The sequence below is a fragment of the Hippopotamus amphibius genome, chromosome 1 (genome assembly GCF_030028045.1).
Source record: "Hippopotamus amphibius kiboko isolate mHipAmp2 chromosome 1, mHipAmp2.hap2, whole genome shotgun sequence".
Classification (NCBI taxonomy): Eukaryota; Metazoa; Chordata; class Mammalia; order Artiodactyla; family Hippopotamidae; genus Hippopotamus; species Hippopotamus amphibius.
In genome coordinates, this window is record NC_080186.1 from 217,561,993 (window position 1) to 217,579,891 (window position 17,899).

At 36.4% G+C, this 17,899-nt stretch overlaps 1 protein-coding gene across 1 annotated transcript in view; it reads left to right on the top strand.

Annotated features, from left to right (window-relative positions):
* ANKRD31 (ankyrin repeat domain 31) overlaps positions 1–17,899 on the top strand; it is a 133,426-nt gene that overhangs the window by 36,106 nt on the left and 79,421 nt on the right. Inside the window, exons 10-11 of the mRNA XM_057698413.1 lie at positions 10,650–10,805; positions 13,256–13,398. Of these exons, the coding sequence (XP_057554396.1) occupies positions 10,650–10,805; positions 13,256–13,398 (299 nt within the window). The remainder of the gene's footprint in view (positions 1–10,649; positions 10,806–13,255; positions 13,399–17,899) is intronic.

Consider the following 17,899-nt stretch of genomic DNA (forward strand, 5'->3'; position numbering starts at 1 on the left):
GCTAAAAAGTTTAAAAAATTCAATAAACCAAAATAAGACAAAAATAAATACCTTTCAAATATATATCACCCAGTTACAAAATATAAGAAAAGATTCCATTTATGATAATTACAAAAGAGAAAAAATGCCAACTGTATACCTAATAAGAAATTGCCATACCTGTAAGAAGAAAGTGTAGAAATTATGCTGAGGAACATAAAAAAGACTTGAATGAATGGGAAAAAAAGAACCTTATTCTTGACCATAAAGATTCAGTATTGTAAGAAACTTACTTCTTCCTAAATTATTCTGTAAAGGCGTGACAGCTCAATCAAAAACAGATTTTTTTGTATTTGTTGTTTTATTTTGCTTTATAGGGCTGGAGGTTAGCTATGAGAATGATAAAAATTTCAGCTGGAAAAGTAAAGATAAAAGACTAACCAGGAAAATTCTGAAAAATAAAACGAAGGGGGAGGAGAGAGGCAGGAACCTGCTCTATGTAATATGAAAGCAATTAGAAAACAATAGAAATTAAAATAATTTGGTACTGGCATAGGAATAGACAGATAAATCAATGAAATAAAATAAAGTGTTTAGATGTAAAAGCCAGATACAGTGGGAATATGAGGGCAGGTCTGTGATAAATATGGCATCTCAAATTGGTGGCAAAAAGAAGGACTAAACAATAAATAGTGAAAAACATGAACAGTTGGATCCCTATAACATTCCTTATACCACATTTAATTCCAGTTTTGTCAGAGTTAGAGGGGAAAAAAAGGGTTCTAGAAGAAAAGACAAGTGAATCTTTTTATAATCTTGGAAAAACCCTTTGTAAAGAACAATTCAAACCCAGAAGCCAGGAAGGAAAAAAAAATGATAAAATTGGCTACATACATTTAAAAAAAATTGTATGGAAAAATATCCTAAAGAAAACCAATCATCAAACACAGAAGAAATGTTAATAACACATGACAAGGGTTAATTATACTAGTATGCAAAGAGCTCTTACAAAACAGTAAAGATAAAGAAATATAGGTAAGGAATATGAATACGGAGTACACAGAAAAAAATGTATATATTTACCTGAAAAAATTAACATCTCACTCATGCTTAAAGAAATGTAAATTAAGAAGTACAATTTTCACCTAAGAGAATGCCAGTAAACGTTTGAGAATTTCCAGTGGCAAGAACGTGGAAAAAGTAAACATTCTCATATGTTTTTGGTAAAAGTTTGTTTAGTCTTTTTACAAGGCAGTTTATTTACATTCATCAGAATTTAAAGTCACAGTTCTTTTGAATCAGTGATTTTACTTAAAGGGATTTATTAAATATTTATGTATTTGCTTAAATATGTAAATATATTTTATAAGGATGTTCATTACAGCATTGTTTATTGTCATAAAATGACTAGAAACAATCTAAATTAAGTGAATAGTTAACAAATTATAATGTAACCAATGAAATAATATTCAGTCATTTAAGAAATCAGAAAAATATGTATGTGTTGATAAAGAGAAAAAAAGCCATGGTTTTTTTTTCATGTTATAAGGATAACATCAGATTTCTTGTTGGAAACAATGCAAGCAAGAAGACAGTGGAGCAGCAGCTTTAAAGTACTAAAAGAAACTCTATACCTAGAATTCTATACCCAGCAAAATATCTTTCAAAAAGGAAGGTGAAATAAAATTTTAGACACACAAATGCTGAAAGGACTCATCATCAGCAAGTCCATACTATAGTAAATGTTACAGGACATTCTTCAGGCAGAAGAAAGATGATGCCAGATGGAAATCTGCCTCTACACAGAGGATTGAGGATCATTGGAATTGTTAATTATATGGATAAAAATACAAGATTTTTTTCTTATTAATCAATTTTAAAGGATAATTGACTGTTTAAACAAAAATAACAACAATTGATTATGAGGTTTTAAACATATATAAAAGTAAAATGCCTGGCAATAATAACATAAAAGGCTCTGAAGGGAGAAATGGAAGTATACTACAGTATTGTAAAATTTATGTTAGGATACCATTTCGAGGTAGACTGTAATAAGTTGAAGATGTATACTATAAACCCTGAAAAAAACATTTTAACAAATAATCACAACTAATAAGCCAGCAAAGAAGATAGAATGGACTAACAAAAACTATTCAGTTTTAATCCAAAAGAAGGTAGAAGAAGAGGGAAAAGGAAATAAAGAACTGATGGGAAAAACTGAAAAAAAAAATAACAAGATGATACACTCAAACCCAACCATATGTTAACAATCACATTGAATGTGAATGGTTAAGACACTCTCAATTAAAAAGCAGAGATTGGGGCATTCCCTGGTGGTCCAGTGGTTAGGACTCCATGTTGTCACTGCCAAGGACCAGGGTTTGATCCCTAGTCAGGGATCAACCTAAGATCCTGCAAGCCGTGTGGAGTGGCCAAAAAAAAAACAGAGATTGTCAGATTGGATGAAAAAGTAAGACCCATCTATATGCTTACTTTAGGAAATATATTTGAAATATAAAGACATAAATAGGTTAAAAGACTGGGGGGAAAATATACTTTGCTAACATCAGTTGTATTAATTTCCTACTGTGATAACAATTTGCCACAAATTTAGTGACTTAAAATAATACAAATTCATTCTCTTACAGTCCTGAGGTCAGAAGTCCAAATGAGTGTTAGAGGGTTAAGATCAAGGTCTCAGCAGGACTGGTTCTTTCTCTAAGCTCCAGGGTGAAATCTTTTCCTTACCCCTTCCAGCTGTTAGAGGCTGTGACAATCCTTTGCTCCTGGCTGCATCTGTCTAGTCTCTGCTTCTCTTGTCACTTTGCTTTCTCCCCTTTTGATCTTTTTGCTTTCTTCTTTTTTTATTTTTATTTTTTATACAAATTTTAAAGGTTGTACTTCATTTACAGTTATTACAAAATATTGGCTATATTCCCCATGTTATACAATGCGTCCTTGTAACCTATTTTACACCCATGAGTTTGTACTTCCCACTCCCCCACATTTATATCACCCCCCCACCCTCAGGCCCCCCATCCCACTAACCACTAGTTTGTTCTCTGTATCTGTGTCTGCTTCTTTTTTTGTTATATTAACTAGTTTGTTGTATTTTTTAGATTTCACAAATAAAGGATATCATACAGTATTTGTCTTTCTCTTTCTCACTTATTTCACTTAGCATAATGCCCTCCAAGTCTATCCATGTTGTTGCAAATGGCAAAATTTAGTTCTTTTTGATGGATGAGTAGTATTCCATTGTATATACATACTACATGTTCCTTATCCATTCATCAGTTAATGGACACTTAGGTTGTTTCCATATCTTGGCAATTGTAAATGATGCTGCTGTGAACATTGGAGTGCATGTATCTTTTCAAATTAATGTTTTTGTTTTTTTCAGATGTATACCCAAGATTGGAGTTGCTGGGTCATATAATACTTCTGTTTTTAGTTTTTTGAGAAACCTCCATACTCTTTTCCACAGTGGCTGCACCAGTTTACATTCTCACCAGCGCTTTCCTCTTATAAGAATTCTTATGATTGCGTATATACCCAGATAATCCATAGTAAGACTCTTTTCCCAAGATCCTTGACTTAATCACACCTGCAAAGTCTCTTTTACTATATAAGATAATATTCTTGGGTTTCGGGGATTAAGATAACATCTTTGGAGGGCCATTATTTATCTTACCACACCAATTAAAAGAAAGTTGGAGCCACTATATACTGTTATATAGAACATCAAATATTATGAACTATAGTACATTATATAATACATCATTAATACCAGGCACGGTAGATTTCAGAGCAAAGAATATTAGCAGGGATAAAGTTATTTCATAATGATGCAGGGATTACTTCCTCAAGAGTACATAACAATTCTAAACAATTTCTCTCTTTTTTTCTTTCAGTTTTATTGAGATATAATTGACATACAGCACAATATAAGTTTAAGGTGTACAACATAATGATTTGACTTACATTATATACATCATGAAATGATTACCACAGTAAGTTGAGTGAACATCCTTCATCTCATATAGATACAAAACTAAAGAAATAGGAAAAAGATTTTTCCTTGTTATGAGAACTCTTAGGATTTACTCTCTTAAAAACTTTCATATATAACATACAGCATTCTTAATTATATTTATCATGCTGTACATTACATCCCTAGTACTTACTTATCTTATAACTGGGAGTTTGTATGTTTTGATTGCCTTGATCCAGTTCACCCTCCTCCCTCCCCTCATCCCTGGTAACCACAAATCTGATTCCTTTCCATGAGTTTGTTTATTTGCTTGTTTGTTTTTGAAGTATAATGGACCTCCAACACGATGTTGATAGTGATTCAGTGTTTCTACACATTTTGAAATGATTACTGCAATAAGTCTATATACCATCTTTCACCATACAAAGATATTACATAATTATTGACTATATTCTCACACTGTACATTTCATACCTGTGACTCATTTATTTTGCAACTGGAAGTTTGTACCTCTTAATATCACTCACCTATTTCTCTCCTCCAGTCACCCCCTCCCCTCAGGCAACCACCTGTTTGTCTCTGAATCTGTGACTCTGTTTCTGTTTTGTTCATTTGTTTTCTTTTTTAGATTCCATATATAAGTAAAATCGTACAGTATTTGTCTTTCTCTGTCTGACTTATTTCACTTACCCTTTACATCCATCCATGTTTTCGCAGATGGCAAGATTTCAGTCTTTTTATGGCTGAGTAATAGTCCATTGTATACATATATCACATCTTCTTTATCCATTCATCTATTAATGGACACTTAGGTTGCTTCTGTATCTTGGCTATTGTAAAAATGCTGTAATGAAAATGAGGGTGCATATATCTTTAATAGTTAGTGTTTTCACAGAAGATCTGAATAGACATTTTTCCAAAGAAGACATACAGATGGCCACAGACGCAGAAAAAAGATGCTTAACAACACTAATCATCAGGGAAATGAAAATCAAACACAATGAGATATCTTCTCACCCCTGTTAAAATGGCTGTTATCAAAAAGACAGTAAATAACAAGTGTTAGGGAAGTTGTGGAGAAAAGGGAACCCTTGTGCACTGTTGGTGGGAATGTAAATTGGTGCAGCCACTATAGAAAACAGTATGGAGATTCCTCAAGAAAATTAAAAATAGAACTACACTGTGATCCAACAGTTCCACTCCTGGGTATTTATCTGAAATAAACAATTATTCTCTTAATAACAGAGTTTCAAAATACATGAAGCAAAAACTAATAAAACTGCAAGAAGAAATAGACAAACCCACAATTATAGAGATTTCACTACCATTCTTTCTGTCATTGGTAACTCATTATAGAAACCCAAGTGGACAGAATATCAATAAGGATATAGAATGTTTAAACAATCAAACAGTTTGACCTATTTAACATTTATAAAACTTTGCACTCAAGAACAGGAAGATCAGGGACTTCCTTGGTGGTCCAGTGGTTAACACTCTGTGCCTCCAATGCAGGGGGCCCGGGTTCGATCCCTGGTCAGGGAACTAGATCTCACGTGCTGCAAGTAAAGAGGAGCCTGCATGCCACAACCAAAGATCCCGCATGCCACAGCAAAGATCCTGCAGCAACGAAGATCCCACGTGCCTCAACTAAGACCCAGCGCAGCCAAATAAATAAATTAAATATTTTTTTATAAAGGGCACCCTAAAAAAAAAAAAGACAGAAGATCACACATTCTTTTCAAATGCATACAGAATATTTATCAAGATAGTTTATATGCTGGGCCATAAAAAGAAGTACCAATAAATTTAAAAGGATTAAAATGATGAAGAGTATTTTTTTTGATACCAAATGGAATTAAATCAGAAGTCAGTAACAGAAAGATCTCTATAAAATCTTGAAATATTTGGAAACTGAGTAACACACTTTAAAATAACCCATGGGTCAAAGAAATTTAAAGGAAGTTTTAAAACCTTTTGAACTAAAATAAAATGAAAATATTTTTTAAAAAATATAGCAATATTTGGAGCTGTCATGAAAAGAGTAATGGAGGGGGAATTATAGTACTAAATGCCTATGTTAGAAATGAAAAACACTCTCAGATCAATATCAGCTTCTACCTTAAGAAACTAGAAAAAGAAGAATGAATGAAATCCAAAGTAAACAAAGGAAAGGAAATAGTAAAGGAGAAAGCAATGGTGAAGCAAAAATCAATGAAATATTAGAAGTAAGAGAGGTGACATTGTGACATAGTCTACAGATATGAAAAGGATAATAAGGGAATATTGTGAACAACTCTTCTGCCAATACATTAGATAAAATGAACAAATTCCTTGGGAGACAAAAAGTATTAGAAAGAAATGGGCCATTTGAATAATAACATATCTATTAAATGAATTGCATTTGTAATTAAAAAACTTCCCCACCAAAAAGCAAATCAACAAACAAAAACCCTCTAGGCCCAGATGCCTTCTATATTAGTTGGTTAAGGCTACTATGACTGAATACCACAAACTGGGTGGCTTAAAGATAGAAATTTATTTTCTCACAGTTCTGGAGGCTGAAAGTTCACAATTAAGGTGCTAGAAAATTTTCTAGCTGAGACCTCTCTTCCTGGCTTGCAGACAGTGCCTTCTTGCAGTGACTGTTTTGCATGTGCAGAGAGCTCTAGTGTCTCTTCCTTTTTTGTAAGGATACCAACCCTATTGTATTAGGGCTTCAACATACAAGTTTTGTGAGGACATAATTCAGTCCATTACACCTTCAATAGTGAATTCTACCAAACATCTGAGGAAGAAATAATACCAGTTCTTCACAGACTTCCAAAAAATCGAAGGTGAGGAACCTCTTCCCAGCTCATCTTATGAGGTCACCATTAAACTGATACTAGAATCAAAGACATTACAAGAACAGAAAACTGCAGCTCAATATCCTTCATGAACATATATGCAAAAATCTAAACAAAATTTTAGCAAATCGTATGCAACATTATATATCATGACCAAGTGAGGTTTATCTCAGGAATGCTGGGTTGACTTTACATTTGAAAATCAATCACTGTACTTTGTTATATTAATAAGCTAAAAAAGAAAAACCATATCATTATCTCAGTAGATGATGCAGAGAAGGATTTTGACAACACCTAACATCCATTACTGATGAAAACTCTCAGCAAACTCAGAATAGAGGGGAACTTGGTCAATCTGATAAAGGGCATCTACAAAAAAATACACAGCTGTCATACTTAATAGTGAAAGACTGAATGCTTTCCCCCTAAGATCAGAACTAAGACAGGGATGTCTGTTCTCACCACTTCTATTGATCATTGTACTGGAAATTCTAGCCAGTACAATCAGGAAGAAAAATAAATAAAAGCCATCAAAGAAGAAGTAAAACAGTCTTTAGTCACAAGTGACATAATTGTCTACTTAGAAAATCTGATGGAATCTACAATAAAAGCAACCAAAAGTGAATTTAGCAAAGTTGCAAGGTACGAGATCATTATACAGATATTAATTATATTTCTATATTCTAGCAACAAACAATTAGAAAGTGAAATTTGAAAACCAATTAGGAAATGAAATTTATGCCACAGTTTCAAAAAAGTTGAAATATGGATAAAATTTAACAAAGTATGTAAAAGACAGATACACTGAAACCCACAAAATGTTATACAGAGAAAACAAAGAAAATTTGATGGAGAGAAATGGAGAGATATAGCTTGTTCACTGAGTCATTGTTCATATTAATGTTCTTAATAAACATTATTAAGATTTATCTCTACTCAGATGTATTTATGGATTCTACACAATTTCACTCAAAATCCCTGTTGAATTTTTTGTAGAAATTCAAAAGCTGGTTCTAAAATTCATACGGAACGCAGAGGATCTCGAATATAAGACAACTGTGATAAAGAACGTAGTTAGAGGGCTAACACTACCTGATTTCAAGAGTTATTATATGCTGTAGTAATCACAACAGCATGGTACTAGCATCAAGATAGGGAAATAGATTCATGGAAGAGAAGGGAATTCAGAAATAAACCCTGAGTTTTGACAAAGGCACAAGGCTTTTGTAGTGAAGAACAATTGGATATCCATATGCAGCAGAATGTTATTGTGTCATCCTCTATTTTAAGAGTGTTGATTTTTGTTTTGGCCAAGAAGTTACTTGAAAATCAGTTTGATCCTTTCAACATTTTTTTAAAAACCTCGTTAGGCAGGTCTAGTGTAGGCCTTACTCTAGGACTAGTTTAGCTCAGCTACTAAGACATGACCCATTAAAGGTCTCTCTGAATGCCCCAGTAGTTCAGCAAGGTCTCTCTCCTCAGGCTGGCAGGAATGTGAATGTCTCCCAGCCTGTGTGATCTCTGATGGTTGTTAATTTATAGTTCCTGGGTAGTTGTTCTTGCACAGCCTCATGAAGACTCACCCCACACCTAAGTGGTTTAATGCTAAGATAACTCAAGGAGCCCTTTTTATATATTTCTGGTACCTTTTCTCTACACCCTCACCTCTGGTGCCCTGCCTGTAAATTCTCTTCACTCCAGCCTCCCCGAACTCTAATCTCTGTCTCCTTAGCTCAGCAGGATCGCCTTGCTATGCTTGTGCTGTACACTGAAAAGCTTCCAGACAAGAAGCTGGAGTGACCTTAGGGCTCACTTCATTGTCTGCCTTCACTCAGGGGAGTCATAGATCTGAATTACCTGTTTTCCAATGTCTGAATAAAGGGTTTTCCCCCATGTATTTTGTTTAGTTTTCTAATTGTTTATAATGGGAGGGCAAGTCACAGCCATTATTTAGTCATGATTGGAAGTGAATGTCTTTCACAACTTAGTTTTCATTGAAAATCTTTGTATTCTTAATTTGCTATTTTAAATAAATTACATATTTATAATAGCAAGTACAACTGGCAAAGACAAATCTGGGAGTAAGTCTATTGATTTTTGCATATAGTTTATCTAGCGGGAGCAGAATGTTTTATAGTCTAGGGTGGGGGAAGGTAGGCTCAAGTGTTCAGCAGTTGGTTTGTTTTACTGTGGAACTGAATGGAGAGAATCAAATAAAAACAAAGCAGTTAAATTGTGGTCCATTAAGAAATCTATTGTGGGACTTCCTAGGTGGCGCAGTGGTAAAGAATCCGCCTGCCAATGCAGGGGACATGGGTTTGAGCCCTGCCCTGGGAAGATTCCACATGCCATGGAGCAACTAAGCCCCTGTGCCACAACTGTTGAGCCTGTGCTCTAGAGCCCGTGAGCCACAACTACTGAGCCCATGTGCCGCAACTATTGAAGCCCACGCACCTAGGGCCTGTGCTCCACAACAAGAGAAGCCACTACAATGAGGAGGCTGCGCACCACAATGAAGAGTAGCCTCCGCTCTCAGCAACTAGAGAAAGCCCGTGTGCAGCAATGAAGACCCAATGCAGCCAATAAATACAAATAAATAAATAAATAAATTTATTAAAAAAAAAAAGAAAGAAATCTGTTGTGGTACTCAATTACCTTTCTGAGCTTTTAGGTTGGGGCAGGTTATTTAGATCAAAACTGGAAAAGCTATCATCAAAGTTATTCTGAGGGAATTCCCTGGCAGTCCAGTGGTTAGGACTCTGCGTGCTCACTGCCGAAGGCCTGGATTCAATCCCACAAGTCTTGTGGTGCAGCAAAGGAAAAAAAATCTGTTCTGAAATTGAGGAAAACCCAATAAGTATTATCTGTAAAAATTGACAGGATTTGGATTATCTAAATGAGGAGTTTAGGAAGCATAGTGGGGAAATGATACTTGGTATGGATAACCTGGAAAACTATTTTAATTGTGTATTTCCTGTCTCAGGAAATCAAAACTGTTATACAGCTCAAGATCATAGTTCTTTATTTAATTTGATGACAGTTATTTTTAGCAAAGAAAGAAAATATAGCATTCTCTTTTCTGGTCATGCTGGGGTTAATTTTTGTATCTTCCTTATGTACTTCTGAGATTTTCTCCTCATGGTTTTTTGGGGTTTTTTTAAGCTCTTTATTGGAATATTATTGCTTTACACTCTTGTACTAGCTTATGAGGTACACCAAAGTGAATCAGCTGTATTTATACACATATCCCCATATCCCCTCCCTCCCGCGACTCCCCCTGCACCCTCCCCGACTCGACCCTCCAAGGCATCACCACCCATCATCGAGTTGATCTCCCTTTGTTATACAGCAACTTCCCACTAACTGTCTATTTTACAGTTGGTAGTATATTATGTCTGTGCTACTCTCTCACTTTGTCCCAGCTTCCCCCTCACTCCTCATGGTTTTATAAGACATTTTGGTGTTGTAATTTTTCATTAAGTTTAATAACATTTAATTTTAGATTTAAATGATCCCTTTCACCAGAACTTTTAAGAAAATAATCCATTTGTCTTCTCATATATGCATCTTTCCTGGAGTTTCAATAGACACAAACTGCTTACATGGTTTATAGTTTACTTAAATATTTCAAACTAATGACATTTGCCTCTTTCACCTTTTTGCATGTAGATACCATTATAGTTGAGTTAATGGATGAAATACTCCTTCATAATGTAATACACTCTGTTCCAGAATGTTGACTGGATTCATTTTGTTACTTGTATTCTTCTTGATTTTCAAATAAGGATTATTAATTTTTTTGTTTTCTTCTGTTTATGCCCTCATTTCAGAAAAAATGAAGGTGAATAAAATATCTCTTTCTAGCATTAACCGCAGAAACATCTTTGGAGAGAACTTACTTTATAAAGCTGCTGTGCACGATGACGCTGATCTTGTCCATCATTATATAAAAAAAGGGGGAAATGTGAATCAACCAAGTTATGCTGGTAGGTTATGGTTACCACCTACAGTTATCTTGAGAGTGGTTTGTAGTTTCAGCTGAGTCACTGCTATGAAAGTATGGCAAAGTAGGCCTTAAGGCAAGTCTCAAACAGGAAGCTTCCAGGTAATTTTTCTGATTGGGCAGTGCTTCACCGTCATCTCCCAGGGGAGTGGTAAGATAGGAGGGGAGAGGCAGGAGGAGAATGTTACATTTCACCTTTAAAGATGATGCCTGCCTGGGGCCCACCAGGGGGGCCACGTGCAGTGGCATTACACAGAAGGATGAGGTTCCTGGGACTGGCTTGCTGGCTTTATGTGGGCATTGTTACCATGAGACTCAGCTTTTAATGGAAGAGAAATGAGGTTCACAGCTAAAAGAAGCTGATGGTACACTGAGCTTCAGGAAAAATTGGTGATAAAATGGTAAAAGGGCAATTGCCAGGGAAACGGAGAGAACGGACTATGAGATAGAGAGGGTAGGGCAGGAAGCTCAGAAAGAATAGTCTTAAGCAGCATCCCCCACTTCAGATGCCAGTCACAAGTAGGAGATCACCAGGTTACCCACAACTTCCATTCACCTTGGCTACAAACTGGAGGTTACCATGACCCATTTCTTGGCTTTGATCATTTCCTGGAACAGCTCATAGAACTCAGGGAAACACTTACTTATGTTACCAGTTTATTATATAATGAAGAATATGATTACGGATACAGATGAAAAACCAGATAAAGAAGGTGAAGTCTGGAAGCATCCCAAACACAGGAAATTCTGTCTCCATGGAATTGGGGTATGCTGTCCTCTCAGCATGCAGATATGTTCACTGACCTGGATAAGCTCTCCAAACCCCATACTTTGGGGATTTTTATGGAGACTTCATCATGTAGGCATGATCAATTATTAAATCTATTTCTAGTCCCTCTCTCCTTTCTGAAGTACAGAGATAGACCTGGAAGTTCCAGCTGCTAATTATGACTTGGTCTTTCTGGTGACCAGGCTCACCTATGAGCTCACCAAACCTGCCTCATTAGAACAAATGACACTTCTATCATCCAGGAAATTCCAAGGGATTTTAGGAGCTCTGAGACAGATTATCCTATCTTTCAGGAAATTACAAAGGTCTCAGGGACTAGGGTCAAAGACTAAATATAAGGACAAAAGATTCTCCTGCCACCCCTGTTTACAGTGGTTTTAGGAGCTCTGTGTTAGGAACCAAGAGGCAGAGGCCAGTATACATATTTTCTATTTTTTATTCTTTCAACTCTAACATGGCTTTTTCAAATGCTCATTTCTTCATTATTTTAAAAAGTTGAAGTATAGTTGATTTACAATATTATACTAATTTCAGGTGTACAACGTAGTGATGTATTTTTATATGTTATATACTCCATTTAAAGTTATTACAAAATAATGGCTATATTTCCCAGTCCTGTACAATATTTCCTTATTGCTTATTTATTTTATGCATAGTAGATAGTGTCTCTTAATTCCCTACCCCTTTCTTGCCCCTCTCCACTTCCCTCTACCCACTGGTAGCCATTAGTTTTTATCTCTATATGTGTAAGTCTGTTTCTGTTTTGTTATATATATTTGTTTGTTTTATTTTTTAGATTTCACACATAAGTAATAACATATAGTATTTGTCTTTGTCGTATTTCGCTAAGCATAGTACTCTCTACGTCCATCCACATTGTTACAAATGACAGATTTCATTCTTTTTTTATGGCTGAGTAGTGTTCCATTTTGTGTGTGCATGTATACTGCATCTTCTCTTCCTATTCATCGTTGATGAGTACTTACATTGCTTCCATATCTTGACTATTTGTAAATAATGCTACTGTGAACATTGGGGTGCATGTATCCTTTTGAATTAGTGTTTTCATTTTCTTCAGATACATACCTAGCAGTGGAATTGCTGGATCATAAGGTAGTTCTGTTTTTTTGGTTTTTGAGGAACCTCTGTACTGTTTTCCATATGGCCGCACCAATTTACATTCCCACCAACAGTGTACATGGGTTCTCTTTTCTCTGCATCCTCACCAGCCTTTGTTATTTGCAGACTTTTTGATGATAGCCATTTTGACAGCTGTGAGGTGATATCTCATTGTGGTTTTGATTTGCATTTCTCTGATAATTAGGGTTAGGAATTTTATTTGCCCATCTGATTTATTGAATCCACAAATAATACAGGTTGCTTTCATGGTTAGATTATCTTGTCTCATATAACCAGAAGTGTCACTTACAATCTCAGCAAGAAGAATAAAATACCTGTGGATAAATTTAACCAAGGAGGTGAAAGACCTATACTCTGAAAACTATAAAACTCTGATGAAGGAATATGAAACCCAACCAAGATATTTTTAAAGCAACAACTTTAAAGTTCTTATTTTAAGAGCAAGCACAAACATTATTAAGATGCCAAATATAAACAAACATCATTTCTTTTTTGTGTAATAGGCTGGACAGCACTTCATGAAGCTAGTGTAGGAGGATTTTATCAGACAACAAGTGAACTATTAAAAGGTGGAGCAGATGTAAATATCAGAGGAATGTACCAGATCACTCCCCTACATGATGCTGTGATGAATGGACATTATAAGGTACTGTGATTCTTTTGTTTGCAGAGCAAACACTACATTCTGCAAGTATTAAAAAACTCTGGGACCAAGCAATAGAGAAATAGATAGGGATTCAGTTTCAGTTCATTCTGCTAATCAATACTCAGAATTTATAATAAAATTTTACTATGTGATCGATTCGTTATGCCTGATATGGTCGATCCCATTTTACATGTTACTTTCAATAACTACAGAATGTGTATTTTGGTTATACATAGTATTTTAAAAATTTCTTTAGACTCTTTTTTTATGGTACTCTATAGGCTTTAGGAGAAGATTTCCTTCTTAGAGTGTTACACAATGATGTCTAACTCTGATGGCAGGCTTAAAGCTTTTTATAGTCTGGTGTTACTTTCAGAGTCAGACTAAGGCATGAGAACCTCCCAGGTTTAATGATCAGCCAGTACACACTAGCACAGAGGTACCAGTGGTTATAATATCAAAATACTATAAATCTGTGTAAGTTGGTTAACAGTAACTGCAATAATGGTAATATTAATTAAGATTATGAGTTCCAGCACACTTGCTTTATCATACATGCTCTGAGCTTCCCAGACATTTTTCTGGTCCAGGCACTGCATTGGGCTGAGGCGTTTGCTGAACATAGCTTATTACTTATTTCAAGTATTGGAAGTTACCTCTAGAGGTTTAAAACCTCTAGAGTAGGAAAGGGAGCTAATTGGCTAGGCTCAGGAAGATCTGTTCTGTGTTCCCTCTACCACAGGTAGAGCTGGGCAAGGCTGCCAGGAGCCATGGGTGCAGAGAAATAGGACATATCCCTTCCTAGTGTGGAATAGTACTTTCAGGAGGATTTAAGTGGTTTTGCTTTTTTTGGATAACGTATCACACAGCAGTAGGTGGTCATTCCTGCATACTTTGTAGAGGAATTGGGGGAGAGAATTCTGCCCTGGACCTAATTTAATGGCCAGAAGAACGCTAGAACAAGTGATGATGTGAGCCCTGTCTCTGTCCTTTACAACTGCTCTTCAAAACGGGCCTCTAGCAGAGAAACCACATGCCAAAGCATTTCTTCTCTCTCCCCATGGCCTACCCGCTCTCCAGCTTGCCAGGGCTGACCTATCCTGGTCAAGTTCTTCCTTTGCCCCTTCTCTAACTTGGCTGCAGTTAACTTCTGCCTCACAGGCTGTAACTGGCTATCTTCTTTCTGGCAGATATGTAGCCATCTCTTGTGCCCTCAGTGAAGTAAAAGGACACAGCCTCTAAGTCCTGAAGTATCCTGTGGTATATGGATATTTGAGATGTTGAACTGGAGGTTCATTAACACTGTTATTGGCATTCACAGATATTGTAAAGCTGCCCCCCCCCCCCAGACATGGTGATTTATGCATTCCATTTGTGTCTAGAGTGAGCTCTCCTGTAAAGTTTGATTGTATATTCTGTTACACTTTTAAAAGTCATGCCACATCAGCAGGCTGGCACATGGATGGTGTTTTGTCTTTGGGAATATCTTTTTGAAAAATCCCAGACATCATACCACTTTACCCATAAATACTTGTACCTGCATCTCTAACAGATAGGGACATTTTTTTCCACACCCACATTTTTTATCATCTTACCTAATAAAAATTAAGTGTTTAAATACTATTTAATAATACCCAGTCCATATTCAAATTTCCCCAAATTATCTCAAAATGTTTTTTATTACAAGTTTTTATTTGAATCAGGATCTATCAGGGTCTATATATTACATGTGTTTGTTACATCTCTTAAGTATGTTTTAATCTATAACAGTTCTTCCTCTATTTTGTCTTTTTTGTGTAAAAGTGTCATCTAGAACCTGGGTCATTTGTCCTATAGAATTTCCTAAATTCTAGATATGACTGATTTTATCTTTGTTTCTTCCCATATTTTCTGTAAATGGTTGTTTTAATGGAAAATCTATTAGAGACCACAATCTGGGTGCTAGGTGTGCTCATTGCTATTGGATGGCATTGTTTTTAGGCATTTTCAGTGAAATACATACTTTTAGAAAGAAAAACAAATCATGGCTTCTTACTGATATTTCTGTTTCAGACTTAATATTATAGATTCATAATAACTTTGATTTTATACTTGTATCTCTTTTTCCCTTATGCTAAACATTTCTTTGTTAATACATTAACTTATTTCTTTATTGTACAGTATACTTACAGTATTGCTATTAGTGATATTATTATTAATATAACAAATATTATTATTAACAATGGAACTACTAATGAAGTACTTTTTTATAGTTCCTTTTGTTTTGTTTATATCCCATTAGGGATGTGTGGTCAAAGTATTGGCTTTTCAGGTACTTGAAAGAATTTTATTCTCTGCCCTATTGGCTTCTTACGCAAGGAAGTTGTTGGAAGGCAGAGATACGGAACAATATCCTCCAAACTGAGAAGGAACTTTGAGACTGAAAAACGAAGCAGGCAATTCCGTAAAGTGCAATCGTGAAGTATATTGCGGGTAACTTATATACTGGCAGGATTGGGCAGTCAGCAATCCAGAGGCCTTCACAGCTGTGCTCCTCACCACTGAAAGGAGTACAGGGAGATTATAAAGGGGCCAAAGCTAAAAACAGAATCTGATTTTACCAAGTGAGAAGCATGTCCACTGACTGGAACCAGGGATTTTTCCTCCCCTTGGGGTCTCATGACCATTAACCATCTGTGTCAGCAAAAGGCACTCTTCCAGTTTTCACATCAGATGAAGGCAAGGGTAAAAGTTGATAGGGACTTTATCTAGCTTGGACACATTCCTTGTGAGTAGGCTAAAGATTAGTCATACAGAAAAGGGAGGGGTAGGACTGTAGACCTAAGATGGAGCTCACAAAATGGAGTCAGTGTGGTTCAGCCACACAGAAGTCAGCTGATTCTTGAGGGAGGAAAGCACTAGATTCAATAATATGGTTAGGGACTTCCCTGGTGGTCCAGTGGTCAAGAATCCACCTTCCAATGCAGGGTCCTCAGGTTCGATCCCTGGTCAGGGAACTAAGATCCCGCATGCTGCAGAGCAGCTAAGCCCACGTGCCACAACTACTGAACCCACGTGCCTCAACTAGAGAGAAAACCCACATGCCACAACTAAGACCCAATGCAACCTAAATAAATAAATAAAATAAAACAAAATAAAATGATTAAAGGTGAAAAGCCACAGGCAAGCTTTAACTAGCAGTGTATTTCCTTAAGGGGCTTACTGTTCAATGAACTAAATAAGTGGGGGTTGTGAGGCCAGCCACTTACTGAAATTGCTTTGCTTGTTCCACTTAAGAACATGGGGTGGCCTTAAGATATGTCCACAAATCTTTAACACTCCTCCCTTGAAAGGTGGAGCCTGATTCCTCTCCTCAGGAGTGTAGGGTGAAGTTTTGGTGAGTTGCTTCTAACACATAGGTGTAGCAGAAGTGACACAGTATATGACTTCTGAGGCTAGGTTGAAAGTTATTATGACTTCTTCCTTGTTCTCTCACTTGTTCAGCAACTCTGGGGGAAGCCAGATGTCATTTCATGCAGCCACTCAAGCAACTCCACGGAGAGGTTCACATGGCAGTGCACTGAGGCCTCCTGCCCACAGCCATGTGAGTGAGCCATTTTAGAAACAGATCCTCCAGCCCCAGTCAAACTTTTAGATGATTGTATCTCCAGCCAACCTCTTAACTGCAACCTCATGAGAGACCCTGAGGCAGAACCACCCACCTATGCCACTCTCACATTTCTGACCCACAGAAACTATGAGATTATAAATATTATTGTTTTAAGCTACTAAATTTGGGGGTAACTTGTTAGGTAGCAGCAAATAACTAATACGGAACCTAAACGCAGGTTTAAAATAGGGGTAAAAAACTCAGTGGAAATAACTTATTTACTGCCATTTGGTGAGAAGAGAGTTTTTTAAGAGGGTATATAAGTAGACCTCAGAATTCCTGATATCAAACTATAGAGGGAATTGGTACATGTGAATAGTTGGTGAAGCGGAGTATCCATTGTCTGAACAGAGACTGCCAAAGTAATAATATTCATTCCCTTGGGATCGCCAATCCACATTTCCAGAAAAGTGAGGCTCTAGCCCTGCCTTTTCCCTCCCTCCCATCTTCTTTCTCACGCTCCTTGATCCTGAGTTACTCTTGTACTGCATGGCTTATCATTTGACGTAAAACCCCCAGGGAGAAACAACACAACTCTTTTGGCAGCCTGCTTTCGAAACTACTTTTGCTGAGAGAAAGCAGTATGCTATTTGTATTGCTAAACAAAACGTGAAGATCTGGGAATATGAACTATAAATTTAATTATGTCTACTACTACTTTCAATCCCCCTATCTAGCATTAAACTCCTGCAATAAAATCGTTTGCAAAGCAGAATTGTCATATTGCTGAGTCTTAATAATTTTTAAAGGATTTGACTCAGATTTGACTCAGATTGTCCCTGTGTTGGGCGGGGGGGGATTTTTCTCTCCTAGAATGCATAAAAGTTACAGAAATTCAGATCGTTTCTCTCA